This window comes from Balaenoptera ricei, chromosome 9, assembly GCF_028023285.1.
Source record: "Balaenoptera ricei isolate mBalRic1 chromosome 9, mBalRic1.hap2, whole genome shotgun sequence".
Taxonomy (NCBI): domain Eukaryota; kingdom Metazoa; phylum Chordata; class Mammalia; order Artiodactyla; family Balaenopteridae; genus Balaenoptera; species Balaenoptera ricei.
In genome coordinates, this window is record NC_082647.1 from 37,176,117 (window position 1) to 37,192,435 (window position 16,319).

Genomic DNA, 16,319 nt, shown 5'->3' on the forward strand with positions numbered 1-16,319 from the left:
GAAGCTAATGTGGAGTCCCTCTCTCTCGCTCTCTCTCTCTCTGGAAAGCAGCGTTCCACCTTTCTGGGGCAGAAGTCAGTAACCATATTCCCCATAAGCTTCCCATGAGAAGACAGAAGAGGAGGGAGGTAGAACAGGTTGCCAAACCCACTTAGGCGTTCGCATAGATTAACCTACCAATTAAAAGGCGGGAGGTCACCCAAGCCAACTTTAAAAGCGCTCAGAGTTCTGACGCAAATTAGACCAAGGCAGGCTTTCTCTGACACCCGGGCCACCACAAAAGTTCTTGAGGGCATCTGTTGTGGATTCCCCATCTTTTCTTTCCCCTCTTCCATCTTATATTGTTTTTATTGGCCCGCTCCTCTCCCCAAGTTCTGTTTTTCGCTCAGCACTAGCACCAGAGGCATTAACCATTGTTGGCCCGTGAATTAAGCCAGTACTTGGCAGCCAGACCTCTCCTTGCGCCCACCAAAGCATCCACGCCTGGGTCCCTTAAAGTGTAAAATTCTAGTGCTGCCAAGTCACCTCTAAAGCGCTTCTCAGGCCTACGCAGCTAAAGGGAACCTACAACCGACAAGGTGCAGCGGGGGCTCAGGTAGAGGACCCTGGCTGCAACACACCAGAATATAACTCGCAAAGGGGGGAAGAGCTAGAAGACGAAAGAAGGCTGGGCGGTAGAAAGATGCCCAACCTAAGCAAGCTCAGACGCGCAAGCGCGTGGCTCACGGCGCGTCTCCGTGGCCTCACCACAGCGCCTGCGCACAGGATCCCCGGAGCTGCGGGGAGAAGAGAGAGCAGTCGGGCCTGGCGCTCCTACCGCCTCAGCAACTCCAGCCTGCAAGCTCCGCCTCCTTCAGCTGCTCGCCTTCCCAAACAAGCGGGTGCGTCCCTGGTGCTCTCCGTCCATTGGCCCTTGGCCTTTTCCGTTTCCGCCCAGCCCTCCAGAGTCCACCAATCAGCTTGTGCGTTTGGGTAAGTGGCCACCTCCTAGGCCGTCGCTCCAGGTCCTCTGCCTCCTCCCGCTGCTGCCTCCGCTGCTGCCTCCTCCTTCCCCACCTCCTCCGTCAGGCGGGTGGCTGCGGGGGCCTGAGGGGCGGCGGCGGCGGCAGCGATATGGAGCCGGGGGCCGGCGGCCGAAGCGCTGCTCGCGGGCACGGGGCCAGGCCCCCGAGCATTCCGCCGCCCAGGGAGCAGGAGCGGAAGCTGGAGCAGGAGAAGCTCTCCGGGGTGGTAAAGAGCGTCCACCGGCGGCTCCGCAAGAAGTACCGGGAAGGTAAACAGCGAGCTGAGCGGGGGGAAGGGGAGGCCTCGTCGCCCCCAGCCCCTTGTCAACCGCTCCCCTCCCCCCAAGGGGCCACCATTACAACCTGAAGGAGCTGCACGTCAGCCCCTAATAGGGCCGCTCTCGCAGGTCCGGACGCCCCCTTCTCGGTCGAGTACTCGGTTGGCGTCAGGCGTGCTCCTCCCGCCCCCTTTTCTTCGAGGGCCCTTCAGGAGAGTTCCAGGCCTGTGGAGGAGCCGAGTGCCCACCTCCCCCATCCCCTGTCCCCAGCCGGGGTGCTGAGATTGTTGTCACCACACACACAAGCACGTAGATCCTCACACAGGAGGTGGAGGTCGCTCGCTGCGAGAGACATGAAGCTAAAACACGAAGGCAGGTAGAATCCATTCGAGAAAGACGAACTGAAAGAAGCCCGAGTTACCCTTCGCTGCCTCGCGCCTGATCAGCCTGTTTGATTTGCTGCCCCGTCAGACCCCCTTCCTAGTACCTAATTCCTGCGGCTTTAGCCCCGGCCGGAGCTTCCTCGCATTGGCTTCCAGGGCTGCGAAGTCAGCAGGCCTTAGAGCTGACTAGACTTCACCTTGTTAAAAGGGGGAGGGGTTCCATCCTTGCCCCCCCCCCCATTCTTCAAATGCTGCATCTTAGGGTTTACTTAGGCGGGAGAGGAAGAGATGTGGGGCAGGTTCTCAAAATACTGTTTAGATTTGACTAATCCGTAACTACCAAGCCTCCTAAGGATACAGATCCCGGTGAAGCCGACCGTCGCTGGGAACCCTTCTTATGGAAGGTCTTGAGCAAAGGAAGAAGCCATAGTAGCTTTTACCTGGGCCTGAGGAAGGTTTATAGTTGGGATCTACAGTTATCCTTGGTATTTTAAAATATAGGCTCTTTTACAGAGCTATTTTATAAGAAACTAACAGTGAAAATTCCCAGTTTTTTCATGTGCTCAGGAGACATTTCTTCTAAAGATCAAAACGAGGGATAACTTTCTTCTTCTGTCTTTAGCTTAATTGCAAACAAAAGTCGGCAGTCTTATACTTAGTTAAGTTAGGATTAGAAGCAAAATTATGACAGTGAAGGAACAGATAGGTAAGATCATGTTACTTTCGAGTTACAAACACTTTTCAATTACTCTGGAAGATTAAAACTAAGTGTCTTTTGTTCTCTTGAGTGTAGGTGATGTGTTTCATTTTTCAAACTTTAAATTCAGAGTTTTTTCCCCTTGGCAACTCAAGCCTCGATTTTTTAAATAGCTGCTTAAATAGTCGTCCTCAAAGCTAACCTATAGTTATTGTTTAATAGGTAGCAATAGAAAGAGGCTTATCGGGCATACTGAGATGTTGAAATTTGTTTTTTAAAAGAATGCTTTAAACCCCAACCCACAATTTATTCAATAAAATGAGTAGTTACCATAGCAATCGTTGCATCATTCTTGATATTCAGAGAGTGCACTTACATAATGGCATTCAGTGTAGGTTCTTGTGTTGTTTGGAGAAATGAGCAAGTAAACGGACACACTTTATCATGCTATTTTGTATAAACTTAAGCAAGTACATCTTTTTAAAGAAAAATGGGTAACATATAATTCAATTTCCATTTTTACCTTTTTATAATTATTATTCATTATTAACTTATTCATAAATGAATAGATTCCACTTAATATACTACTAATGTGTCAACATGTCTTCAAGAGCTGTTTATATTTGCTTAGTTCTCACATGTTGAAACATGTCTTTAAGCCTGAATATTAACCAAGGGAACACTTGTTTATAATGAGAATTAGTATTTGGAAGTTATGAGAGCTAGAATAGATACATGTAGTGCATAAGTGAATGATCTAGTGTGCTTTAGGACAAGTAAAGCCCTGGCAGTCTGTAAACTTATGAATGAGACTGTTCTTTAGGCATTTTAATGCCCTGAATTCCACCAATGATCTAGACTTCTCTAGGCTTTACTCTAATGATATACAAAGCCCCATCAGTGAACTAGCAAAGTAAAAGATCCTTAAGAGCATGGCCTTTCTACCTTTATTTCTGACCTGTAGGTCAAATCTTAGTTGTGATTTGACACAAATCCATGAAAAAGCCATCTATGAAAAAGTCTGGTTATGCACATAATAATACCAAAGAAGTAATTTTTAGTGCTTTCCTTTGGGGTCTTAGTATCGTTATAATATCATTTGCAAAGTCATCTCTGGTTATAAAATAATAATATAAATGGTGCTTAGGTTCTAGGTCAGGTTACAAAGGCCTATTTGATCAGTAACATGCCTGCACTGTAACACCAATAACTATGGAAACTTTACTCCTTTTATAACAATATTCCTATCAGAAAATGCAGTGAAAATTCCAGCTTAGAATCTTGGAATGTTAAACTAGAAGGAACTTCAGCATTTATCAGTGATTCCCAAACATGGATAAACAGTAGACTCATATGGGTGCCTTTTAGAAAATTACTCCATTCCACCTCAGATGTACAGTTTCAGAATCCCTATCTGGTGCTTGGAAATTGGTCAGCCAGATTTGGGACTGATAATCTAAACTACTTCCTTCCTTTTTACACATGAGTGAGCTGCATCCTAAAAATAGTAAAATAACTTGCTTGAAGTTTGGATAGTTTATCATTAGCACAGAACATATTTTATGGGAATAATGTGTTTTTCTTTCCAATTCAAAGCCTAATGGTGTCTCCAAATGTTGTTGGAGTGGGAGGGAAAATGGGAAGCAGGAAGTAGCCCTAGAATTTGTGTTGGGTAAGAGGATGTAAACTGACGGGAATGGGGCAATCCCTGGGATAGGTATGGTTCACTGAGTTAGGGCTATGTGAGGTGTGGGTTTCTTAGGGAGTTATGGCAAAGAAGGAAATAAGTTGGGGTAGAATAAAGAAGGAGGCAAAACATTCACTGGATAGTAAAGACAGGAGTGAGACCTGGATAATGAGTGTAGGGTTGGATAATATAGTTTTCCCTTTCCTTATCTCTGGTAGTGGAATTGAACATGAAGCCGGAATAAGATTGAAAATAAGATTTTTCTGATGTGGTAAAAAAAGGTTTCTCTCCATCATTCCCAGTCCATTTGTCCAAACTGATGCTTGTTGTGGCAGTGAGCAGGCTTGGGGTAGGGGGTAGTGGATAGGATTGTAAAGACTAGCAGGTAAGTTTAATGCACTCTTTTACCACTTTTCCCCTCTCTGCTCCATTTTACTGCCTGTCCTGTGTCACCACTTAGAGATCCTTTCCCTATTTTTATAAGAGTAAAGTGAGAACTGGAGATAAACGTCAGTGTTCCAGGCAGTGCTGATATCTGAAGTAGTTACCAGAAGGAAATGGTAGGGAAATGTTTAGCAATGGTGATGAGAAGGGGTGTTTCTGGTATCAGCCATTTATAGATAAGGGACAGTCTTTTAGACTGAGTTTATACAAATGGAAATATGCTTGTAGATGTAGGTGTTTTCTGTCTTTGCTATACAGAATTTTCAAAATAATGGCCTTGATATAAGACAAAAATATTTTAAAATATATCATAGGATTGGAAACAGCTTTTAAATAAGAAACAGCTAGTTTTTCTTTCCAAACAGGGAGTTTGGAACAGGGAGTCATTGTTTAATCAAATCTGCCTGATAAGTACATATCTAATTGAGAACTGAAGTAGAGCCGTGTGTATTTTCAGTTGACTTTGTATGATTTTTTCCATAATCCTAGTCACATAATCTTATTCCTGTAATGATTGTTATTATGCTTGGCATCTCTTTTTAAATTGAAAGTATCCGTGTAAAAACTACAAGAAAATGTAAAGGCTACAGCTGTTAGGAATAAAAGTATGATCCCCATTCCATTTAGTTTTGATTTTTTAACTTATCTTGTGAATGTCTTTACTTCAGCAATTTTCATCAACTTAATTAAGTCTCTGAATTTACTTATTCTATATGCCAAAACAGGTTAAACAAGTTTGTCACATAAACCCGTGTAGGTTATCAATCAGACACAAATAAAAATGCACGTTAACCTGTTAACAGTGATATTCTCAAAGTCATGGTTTAATGGGAGATCTTTATTATACTTTTCTACATTTAAAAAAGTCAATCTTATTAGTAGCAATGATAATATTATAAAAGTAGTTAGAGTAAGTAAGACAGATTACTGATACTGAAACAGAAAAGGAGAACACAGAGTAGGTTGGTTCTGTAGACTAAGTCTGGAAAACACTGTGTTACGAAGGTTAACAGCTGTGAGCAGCATTTTAAGAGTCAACTACTAAATAGCCTAGTTTAGATGTTTAATTCTTATTTATTATTGAAATTATTCTTCCTTGTTTGAGACAAAGGGTGAGCTAGAATAGCAGTTTAGGATAAGCTGAAAAATACATTTGTGATTGAGTTTTCTTTAGCATACATCTAAAATGAGAATTGTAGGGGGGAAGGAAAAAAACCTTTGAATTAGAAATAATTTTAAACTAAAACCAAAAGGTCTAAAAATGAAAGAATAAATGTATCGTTAGAGTTTTTCCTGAAACAAAGTTTTGAAATTGTTTTTAAAATTAGGATAACAGACTATGTGTTTTTAATTGAAATTTTCTAATTTTTTTTCCTTCGGTGGCTTTCAAAACTGTTTCAAAATACAGACCAACTCCATGACCCCAAGACACTTTTCACAGGTTCTCCTTGTTTTACTTTTTTATCAAGTGAAGTTTTACTCTTTTTTCCTTACGTGGTCTTTTCTGATTCTGATATAGAATCTGAAAGTGCTGTTTTTTGTGGTAGAATCTTTGCTCAATCAACAAAATAGGTGAAAAATGTCCACAGAAATGCTTGTTAACTTTGCCCTAGGAGAGTTTGAACTGCCATTCTAGCAGGGGAAAAAAAATGAAAAGAGTTTAATAATTAGTAACACTAAAAGATAAAAGGAACATTGATAAACAGTCAGCTCAGTGAGGTACACATAGTATATTAACTATTTGATTTTGTTATTTCTAGTCATCTTTGTATCTTTTTAGGAACTTTTTGTATTTCAAAAGATACGGTAAAACTAAAAAGTATTGGTATAGATCCTTTGATTGTTTTGTGGGAAAAAATATAACAACAAATGTAGTGGATATTAGCCTTGATTCCACATCAGTATCATCGCTGGAACTTTGTGGAACACAGGCATCTGTATTATTTAAAAGCTCCATAGATTATACAGTGGACAAAAGGGTTGAGGAACACCTAGCTAAAGTACTATAGATTGGAGTAGGAAGGAATCTAGAAGAAAGTAGATCAGCTAGGAGACTCTTACACTAATCTATTTTTTAAAGGTGAATAATAGCATAAATAACAGTGGTGATCATGAAAATAGAGAAAGATAAGTCAAATAGGCAAACATAAGTCAAAGTCAGAGTGAGCAGTTTTAGTGAAAGTAAAGGGGAAAAGAGTCAATAATGATGCCAAGATTTCTTGCCTGGAAAAATATAAATAGCCATTTTCATCCAGTTTGGAAATGTCTGTGTTGAGGTGGGAGCAGGGAGAAAAGAGTAGACAGGCAGGTTGGCTTGTCATAGGGATAGTGGTAATGATTTAGTTTGGAAGGTATCCCTTGGAAGTGAAGGATTGGAAACTCTCTCTTGAAGTTGCAGCTTTGAGGGCAGATGAATGACCCAGTGGAGTGATGATAATGTATAACTGAGGACAGATCCTTGGAAGATACCAGTAGTGTCCAATTTTACATAAGTACTGCCCATTCTACCATATGCTCCCATGGCACAATTGCCTTGCTTTTATCATAGTTATCACTTACCAGTTCACTTGTCTTTCTCATTGAATTTAGTTACTTGAGTAGGACTCTGCCTTTTATCTTTGTATCCAGTACCTAGCACCTTGCCTTGTAGATTTAAGGCACACACACACAAAAGAAAAGCTGATATACATATTTCCTTATAGTTTGAGTCTAATCTTTTTGTATTCAGAACTTTTACATTTTAACTTTGGATACAAATTTTTTGTAATGAATTTATGATCATATCTTTTTAAGTGAGTATATTAGATTAACCTTTTGAAAATGGTCCAAATTATCATTATTAGTATCATTCCATTTTTTTATTAAAAAAACTGTAAATAGTGGCAAATATAGATAAAAAAAAGTTTTTGTTTTCAGAAAATGAGAACTAATAAGGATATTGTGTGTGGTATAATGTGTCTTTGTGTGTGTTGGTATTAAGATGATAATTTTGTGTATGTGTATATATATTATATACTCTAACTTCACACACAAAATTTTGCAACCCCAATATCAATTGCCTAAATTTTGGAGGTGAAATTTGTACTAGTTGTAAAATCCAAACATCTGAGAACCACTGATCTAAACTGTACTAATTTATTGTGCTTTAAGTGTAGATATATTGATGCTCATTGCAAGGGTTATTTTAGAACCCCATGCCTTTAGAGAGACATCTGAGTATCCCCTATTCTCATTTATACAGAAATTGCTCTACTTATATAGAAATTCCTATTCCCATTTATATAAAAATTTAAGTCCCAGAAGTTTCTCCATAAGTCCTTTGCTTACACTAAACAAGAGATCTGTGTGGTGGTACACATTACGGTAAAGTTGTTTCACAGGGGAATAACAGATACTGATGCCATTGATTCTAACTTTTCTTGATTCTTTTCTATCTCTTGTACAGGGTGTGTTCAAAGTTTTACATTTCAATTAACTGTTTTTATCATAAATATGTTTATAATAAGAGAGTGCTCCATGCACAGAAGATGCACCATGGGCCAAACTGTGTTTATAAATGTGAACTTTTATCTATGCAGTGTTTTGTTTTTTAATTAAATTTGACTCTTCAGTTTGCCCCAAGTCTCAGTTGCTCTGTGTATTATTTCACCAGACTTTTGAGTTTACAGTCTTGCCATAGACCCATGGCTTTCAGCCATGGCTGCACAGTGGATTCATGTGGGGAGCAGTGAAATAAACGACCAGTTCCCACTTCAGACCAATTAAATGAAACTTCTAGGTGATTCCAGTGTGCAGCCAGAGTTGAAATCACTGCCAGAAATCTGACAAATAATGCAGTTGCAGAGACTAAATAACTGCATTTGACTGACAAAAGACCATTTGTTTGTGGCTAGTAGAGTCAGTGTACTTTGCTTTAGTGCAAAGCTTTGCTCATATCCATGGAAGTTCATAAATTAAAAACTCATAAAGAGAGGCAAGGTGGTATAGCGGTTATGAGCGTGGACTTTGGCCCTTGACTGCCAGGTTTGATGTGTACCCTTGAGAAGGTTACTTAATCTCTCTATACTTCAATTTCCTTATCTGTAAAGTAAAATATCTGCCTCAATGGGCTGGTATTAGAATTAAATGAATTAATATTTGTAAAGTACTTAAAACAGTATCTGGTACATAGGAAGCATTACTTGTGTTAAATACATAATTTAAAAAATAAAAGGTGTATTTGTAGCTACCACCTGGATGCATTAAGGGCATTGAAGATTGAATGGTTTCTGGAATTTCTATCTAGACTGTTCTATAGTGTCTTTCTTCAGTATTAGGATGGTTGTAGTGTTTTTTCTTTTCTTTTCTTTTTTTTCTTGACCCCCTTTGCTTTTTGTATTTCTTAACTTTTTATGTGAAAGGTCCAACTTTTTTAGCACATTAGAATACTAGGTTTTTCCCCTTATCAGAGAAATGACTAGTCGCAACACGTTAGGTGTAAGATGCAGGTTTGCAGGTGGTTCGTTTGTTTGATTCTCAGGAGCTGCTTCAACACCAAACATCTTGGATGTTTTTGTCCCACCTCTATGTGTGTCACTATATCAGATGCTCAAGAATACTGAGAAAGCTGGTCTGTGTGTGGTTTAACTATGTTCGTGAGACAATCTTGTCCTGATCACTTTGTTTTAATGTCTTGGAATGGCTGCTGAACTTGTTTCCACTTGGTCATGAGTTTCTCTGCTTACTTCATATTAGAGAAAATGACCTTTAAATGTTCTTTGAACTTGAATTTGGTAATCTGGTCATCTATTTGGTAATATACCTAAGTAAAAGTGAAAATTTTCTGAATTTCTAAAAGTTTAAGACTTGTTTGTGATACTCAAGGTAACTCCTTGTTTTTGTTTTCAGAGTATTTGATGACCCTCAAATTTAATGAAATATAGTTTTTATTTTGTAACTTATGCTGTGTTCACAGCACGTCATATTTTAAAATGAAATTTATTGAGGTACAGTTTATATACAATAAACTACACACAGTTAAAGTATATAATTCACTGGGTTTGGCAGATGTATACACCCTATACATCTTTTACCACAATCAAGACACAGAACATTTCTGTTGCCCCCCAAATTTCCTCGTGCTCCTTTGCGTCATTCTCTTACTCTACTCTTGGTCCCACTGATCTCTTGTCCCTGTAGATATGTTTTCATATTTTAGAATTTTATATACATGGAATCATGTGATACCTTCTCCATTGCATTGTACGCCATTTAAGGACCACAATAGTGCAATGTTAATCTTTGGTATCGTGACTCACAAGGCTAAACTGACAAGAATGACATGCTTTTCTTATCTTAAATTGGCCTCAGATTTACACTTGCTAAATGTCTTATCTTCTGTGCTTTATATTCTGTCTTTTTATACTGAGAATTAGAATGTAGTTATTGAAAAAATAATGTTATTTCTAATGTACTTCTAAACATCATATGGTCCCAGCATGTAAAAATGCATGAACCTTAGCACCTCTTATTCATTTTATTCATTTACAAGTAATTCTTTATCTATGTAATGTGTTACCAATAATTTCTTCTTAATCTTATAGATTTTCCAAAAAGACCCATGTACTATAATCAAAGAATTTAATAAATGTGATTGCATTTCCACTTGCAAGTTTGTTTGTTTTTTTTGACAATAATGTGAAGTGAAAAAAAAATGATAAATTAGCTTAAAAGAGTGGAGAGTCTTCAGAAAATTGACTTTGAACCTATTGGTTTCCTAATCGTCTTGTAACTAATATTTTGAGAACACTGTTTGAAGTATTCAAATTTTACTGCTTATTCATCACTATTATCTACTGACAGTTATGATCTGTAATTTGAATTTTACTCTAGCAACTATTTAATTTGTAATTTTTGGTGTTTCTTATAATTTTTGAGCACGGTGAAAATTTAAATATTTTCTCCCCCATTAATGGGGCACCATGATTAACTTCTATAGCTTATATAAGTTATAAATCAAAAGTAGTCTTTGCCTTTCAGTTTATACTTTCTAATGGAAAAAATCACACCTGGTTTTAATAGAAAACTCTCTATATAAACAAGTGACAGAGTACTATAAGGATGGCAAATGCATATAGGGGGGAATTGTAAGATGATCAAATGGGAGGCAGGTAAATCCTCTTGAAGAATATGGGAATTCAGTTATGTTTTGAAGGAAAGAAATTTGGTATACCAGATGGCATTAGCGAGGTTAATTCAAAAAGGAAGAGTAGTATCCATTCTAAAGAGACAGTTTAGAGATTCTATTGGTTCACCTGAGTTTGGACCTATAATACAGCTGTTCTTGAGCAACAATAAATGACTCCTTAACTTATTATACTTGGTTCTTACAAAGACAGCTGCAGTCAAAGTAATAATATCTTAACTAATCACAAAATTCTTAAAAATGGAACTCTTTTTTTTTTTTAACAGCTCTATGACGTATTTATTTTATAACTGGAAGTTTGTACCCTTTGACCCCCTTCACCTATTTTGCCCACTCCCCTACTCTCTGCCTTTGGCAACTACCAGTCTGTTCTCTGTATCTATGAGCTTGCTGTTTGGTTTTCCTTTTTGCCTTCTTAGATTTCATAGAACTTTGTCTTTTTAATCAACTAATGAATGTTCTATTTTTTCCTAGTTATTGTCTTTTCATAGGAAGTAACTTATATTTATTCTTCAGTTGTTGCATATGTTTGTGAAGGTAGTTTAGTTAATAATTATGGTATTATCCTGACAGTAGGACCATGCTTCAGAATAATTTGGTTCATCCGATTTCCATACTGAATTTGGTTTGGCAACTTTAAGTTGACATCACTTGTGTTTTGAATTATTAATTAATTTTTAAATTAGTGTTTTTAAAAATTTAAATGTAAAGAGAATATAATTAATAGAAGTCATGTTAATGTGAACTTCATTCTACAATTTTATGAGACCATCAGGTGACTTTATCTTTAAGACCTGGAAGAGCTTTAAGTTGATCTTAAAACGATGTATTTGAACAAATGAATACTGATTTCTTCTCTAGGTTTGTTATTTTAGTCCGACTATAAAATGTTTATTAACTATTAATTTCAAGTTAGGCTGCAGGACATATATATATTTAATTGTGCTTTCTAAATATAATTTTTTAATTACCCAGATTTCTCTGTGTTAGGGCAAAGTCAAATGTATGCATTAATTAGAGGTTTTCCTCCCCTTCTCTCCATTCCCTTCTCTTCTCCTCCCCCCCCCCTTTTCTCTCTCTCTCTCTCTCTTTAACTAAGATACATTCGTATTTTTATAGGATGCCTGTAAGAAATAAGAAAATAGATTATTAATCACAATGATTTTGAGTCATCACAAATACCAATATATAGAAATCATTATAAAGCTAATTATTAATTCATTGAGACCTCCGATTGATTGAACTTTAATACTTAAGCATTTCTTGTTCTGTTGAGTAGATTTTTGATGCAGACCTCAGGAAGTTCTTAGTTCTTGATTTACCTTTCAATAATGAAAAAGTATTCCCTTTTAAATAAGACAATCTTTTAAATATTGGGTGACCTAATAACTAAAATATAACAACAACCAAAAAGTCCTCAGAATTGAGTTTTAACATATTTTTTTGCATATGCAGTTTGACCAAGTTAGCAGCAGAGTTTTGAATTTGTATACTGGGCACTGGTGAACTTTAACTTTTTTTGACTTTTAGAACCCAAATCATAAATTATTTTGAAAATACAGTGATTAAAAGGTAAATAGCATTATTTTGAATACTGTAAAAACAAATAATGGGCTGTTATGAAAAAAACCTGAATTTTCCCATTCTGTTTTTAATAAATTTATTTATTTTAAAAATAACCTTTCGGGCTTCCCTGGTGGCGCAGTGGTTGAGAATCTGCCTGCCAATGCAGGGGACACAGGTTTGAGCCCTGGTCTGGGAAGATCCCACATGCCGCGGAGCAACTAGGCCCGTGAGCCACAGTTACTGAGCCTGCGCATCTGGAGCCTGTGCTCCACAACAAGAGAGGCCACGATAGTGAGACGCCTGCGCACCGCGATGAAGAGTGGCCCCCACTTGCTGCAACTAGAGAAAAGCCCTTGCACAGAAACGAAGACCCAACACAGCCATAAATAAAAATAAATAAATAAATAAAATTTTAAAAAAAAAATAACCTTTCAAGGGTATTCTGGAAAGTGGAATTTCTGAAGGCTAACTATATTTTTTGTTCAACTTTGTAACCACCAGACATGTAACATAGTATATACCTAGTAGTTGGGGTTTGATACTTTTTGTTGAATAAATACATGATTTAAAAGTTCTGGGTCCAGAGTGGCTTACATGGACCATAGTGAATATATCAGGTTCATATCTCTATCAGAGCAGATACCACATTTTAATACATCTTCTCCCCTTCCTTTGATGCCAGTGCTTGCTCGTTAACTTTATTATTCTCTGTAGTGTTTGACCTAGAGTATTTTTTCAGCAAATCTGTTGAAGGAATGAAAAGTATGTACAATTGCATTTAGTTTCAATTATATATTAAGTGTACTGACTTTATTAATCACATTAATCTCAGTATCAGCATATTTAGAGAGTCTGGAGACTCTTAAATGTTAGTGAAAACATTAAATTGAAGTTTGCAATCAGTTTGATAGGCTTACAGACAAAATGTGAATCCTTCCTCAAAACTTTAGTAGAGCAGATAGTAAGCCTTAAAACTACATAAAAAATTGAAGTATTTAAAGAGAATTTAGTTAAATTTAGTTTAGAATTTAGTTTAATTCTAAATTTAGTTTAGAATTTAGTTAAATAGTTAAAATAGTTAAAGAGAATTTTGAGTGTGAGAAACTAGAGGTCATCTAAAAAGCTGAAGGGCAGTAGGTTTCCATATATATATAAACTCATCTTTGTATCTCATAACTAGTAGAATAATTCTAGAGTAAATTGAGTTTCATAGTATACATGTCATAGTAAGGATTCTGAGAATTTATAGTAGATGCCTTTGGCGGCTCACATAGCATACCATTGGTCCTGGGGTGTGGTGGACAAACACTGTGAGCCCAGAGGCACTCGGCCCCGACAGAGTCCCATTTTAAATGTGTGTTGCTTTCTTTTCTACTTTTCACCTTTTTCCAACACTGATGGAGCCCACTGAGGGCATCCCCTTTTTCAGTGCCTAAGTGTAGACTAGAGGTACAGGTTGTTAACAACCTTCAGTTAACAGGGGATAGTAACTGATAGATAAATGGTCCAGCCTCCCATCCTTTCAGTATACAATTCCAGAGGCTTTCTGTATGCTTTTGTGTTGCCCACAGCAGCAGCCTCAATAATGCACCCTTGTATTAGCATTTTCTCCTCCCTTAACTTGTTCTCCCACTCCCTCACTCCTGTTTCATAGGGTTCCCTCCTAAATAGACTACTTGAACCCAGGTCCTTGTCTTAAGTTGTACCTTCTGTAGAATCTAAACTAAGAAGTCTTAAAAAAAGGAAATCTGTTTAAGTATGTTAAACATAGCTTTTCCCAAACGTATTTTTTAAAAAAATTTTATTGCATTTTTATTTATTTATTTTATTTATTTATTTTTATATTTATTTTTGGCTCTGTTGGGTCATCGTTTCTGTGCGAGGGCTTTCTCTAGTTGCGGCAAGTGGGGGCCACTCTTCATCGCGGTGCGCGGGCCTCTCACTATCGCGGCCTCTCTTGTTGCGGAGCACAGGCTCCAGACGCGCAGGCTCAGTAGTTGTGGCTCACGGGCCTAGTTGCTCCACGGCATGTGGGATCTTCCCAGACCAGGGCTCGAACCCGTGTCCCCTGCATTGGCAGGCAGATTCTCAGCCACTGCGCCACCAGGGAAGCCCTTCCCAAACGTATTTGATCATAGAACTTTTGTTTGAATGACTTCTATTACCAGAAAATATAGTAAATTTATGTATTTATAATATGTACATTACATAAGACAGTGAAACTTACATATTCAAACAATGGACCTTTTAGAGTTGATGATATCCATCTCAAAAAAAAGATAAAGCACCTTTAAAATAATACTGTACCTTAATGAATCATTTGACATCAAGTCTGATGAGTAAAGTCAGGAATAGTCTTATGAACATCATAGGTTTATTAAAGTATCATTAATCAAAATATTTGTTTCAAAGACTTTACTTCCTGTAGTCCTACTTAGATACTTGATAAATAACTACATCTGAAAGATGTTACCAAAACTGAGGGGTTTTCCTTTGAGAATGTAGAAAAATTTGTTTGCCTGCTTGTTTTCAGTGGACAGTTATTGCCAACCTGCTGTATAACAAATTGAGAGCCCTGTCACTACACAAATATTAGTGATTAATGAAAACATTATTGTATAAGAACATAACCATGAAAAAAGAGAAAGCTTTTCATCCTTTTGGGGTTTAAAGTCAATATTCAGACCAAGGCTGAGACTGATACATATTCATCTTAACTGAGCAATGTGTGTGTGAGGGCATGTTTGTACCCTTATTGCTCTTTCTGGTATTGGTCAAACTAGAAGGCTAATAGTTTGGTTTTAAACTCAGTACGTGCTGGGCTAAGTGCTTAAAATAACCAGTAAAGTTTTTCAAATTTTGAATAGATGTGTTGTTAACTTTGAACTATTATAATTCCTTTTCTGTTAAAAAAAAACCCAACTCTTAAATACTGGAATCTAATTGTCTCACCTGGGGAAAGAACTTGACTATAATTACCATCCCCAAATTTGGTTGTTGTGTTTATGTTTTTAAGTTTATTCTGTCACTAAACAATTGCCTATATTTGAACATGTGGCAAGAGAACCTAAATTATGTCTAAGAACATTGATTGAAGCCAACTTGATAATTTTTGTTTACTCTTTTACCTTTACAATTATGTAAATGTTATTTATTTGGCTGTGGCATATTCATACCTTTCTTTATCAGAACTCACATTGATTTTTCAAATTAAATATGATGACTGATCTAATTTAAAAAGAAAAAAGGTAGTAGCTGGAAGTAATGCTGTGGCCAGATAATGTAGTCAGCTTATAATTTTTATTCATCTTATAAAGACTCAAAACTTTGGAGAGGTTTCCAAGGTAATTTCTCTAGCAACGTTTTTGCACTAGGATTATAATTTTTTAAGTGTATGCCTACAGCAAGTCCAAGTGTATCAATACACAGCCATTTAACTTGCATGCTAATTTATGTTGCCATCTCACCTATCAACCCCTTTTAATATAGAAAACTGATAAATTTGTAGAGATCCAAGAAAATAACATACAAGAAGAAGGATTAAGTGGCTTCTCTGTTGCTGCAAGGTCATATTGCCCAATGGTAGCAGGACAATTAATGTTTGAATGCCCAGCCATACTTGTCCCCTACCAGGATGTTTTTGGTTTATAAATTGATAACTTGTATATGTCTACTTATATTTATTAGTTTTATTCAGCTTCACAAATCCATCTGTTTAAAATGGTAAAATTTATTTGGTTATCAAATCATCATGGTTAAAATGATGAATCTATTTGCATAAAGGAACTTCGAAAATTATGAAGTTTAAACTTCACGGAATTTTACTTCATGAGTTTGCTTTTATTCATCTTTAAATAATTGTAGATTATGCTGAAGCTTTTAAGAGCCTGACGTATTTTAAGTCAACTTAATTTATTTTTTTCCTTGTTTTTAGTGGGAGATTTTGATAAGATCTGGCGAGAACATTGTGAGGATGAGGAAACACTTTGTGAATATGCTGTTGCAATGAAAAATTTGGCAGATAATCATTGGGCAAAAACTTGTGAGGGCGAAGGTCGTATTGAATGGTGTTGTAG

The 16,319-nt window shown here is 37.1% G+C and overlaps 1 protein-coding gene across 1 annotated transcript in view; it reads left to right on the forward strand.

Annotated features, from left to right (window-relative positions):
* The first annotated feature begins 1,048 nt into the window (after positions 1-1,048).
* BMT2 (base methyltransferase of 25S rRNA 2 homolog) overlaps positions 1,049-16,319 on the forward strand; it is a 79,789-nt gene continuing 64,518 nt past the window's right edge. The window contains exons 1-2 of the mRNA XM_059932686.1: positions 1,049-1,273; positions 16,178-16,319. Of these exons, the coding sequence (XP_059788669.1) occupies positions 1,114-1,273; positions 16,178-16,319 (302 nt within the window). The 5' untranslated portion in view covers positions 1,049-1,113. The remainder of the gene's footprint in view (positions 1,274-16,177) is intronic.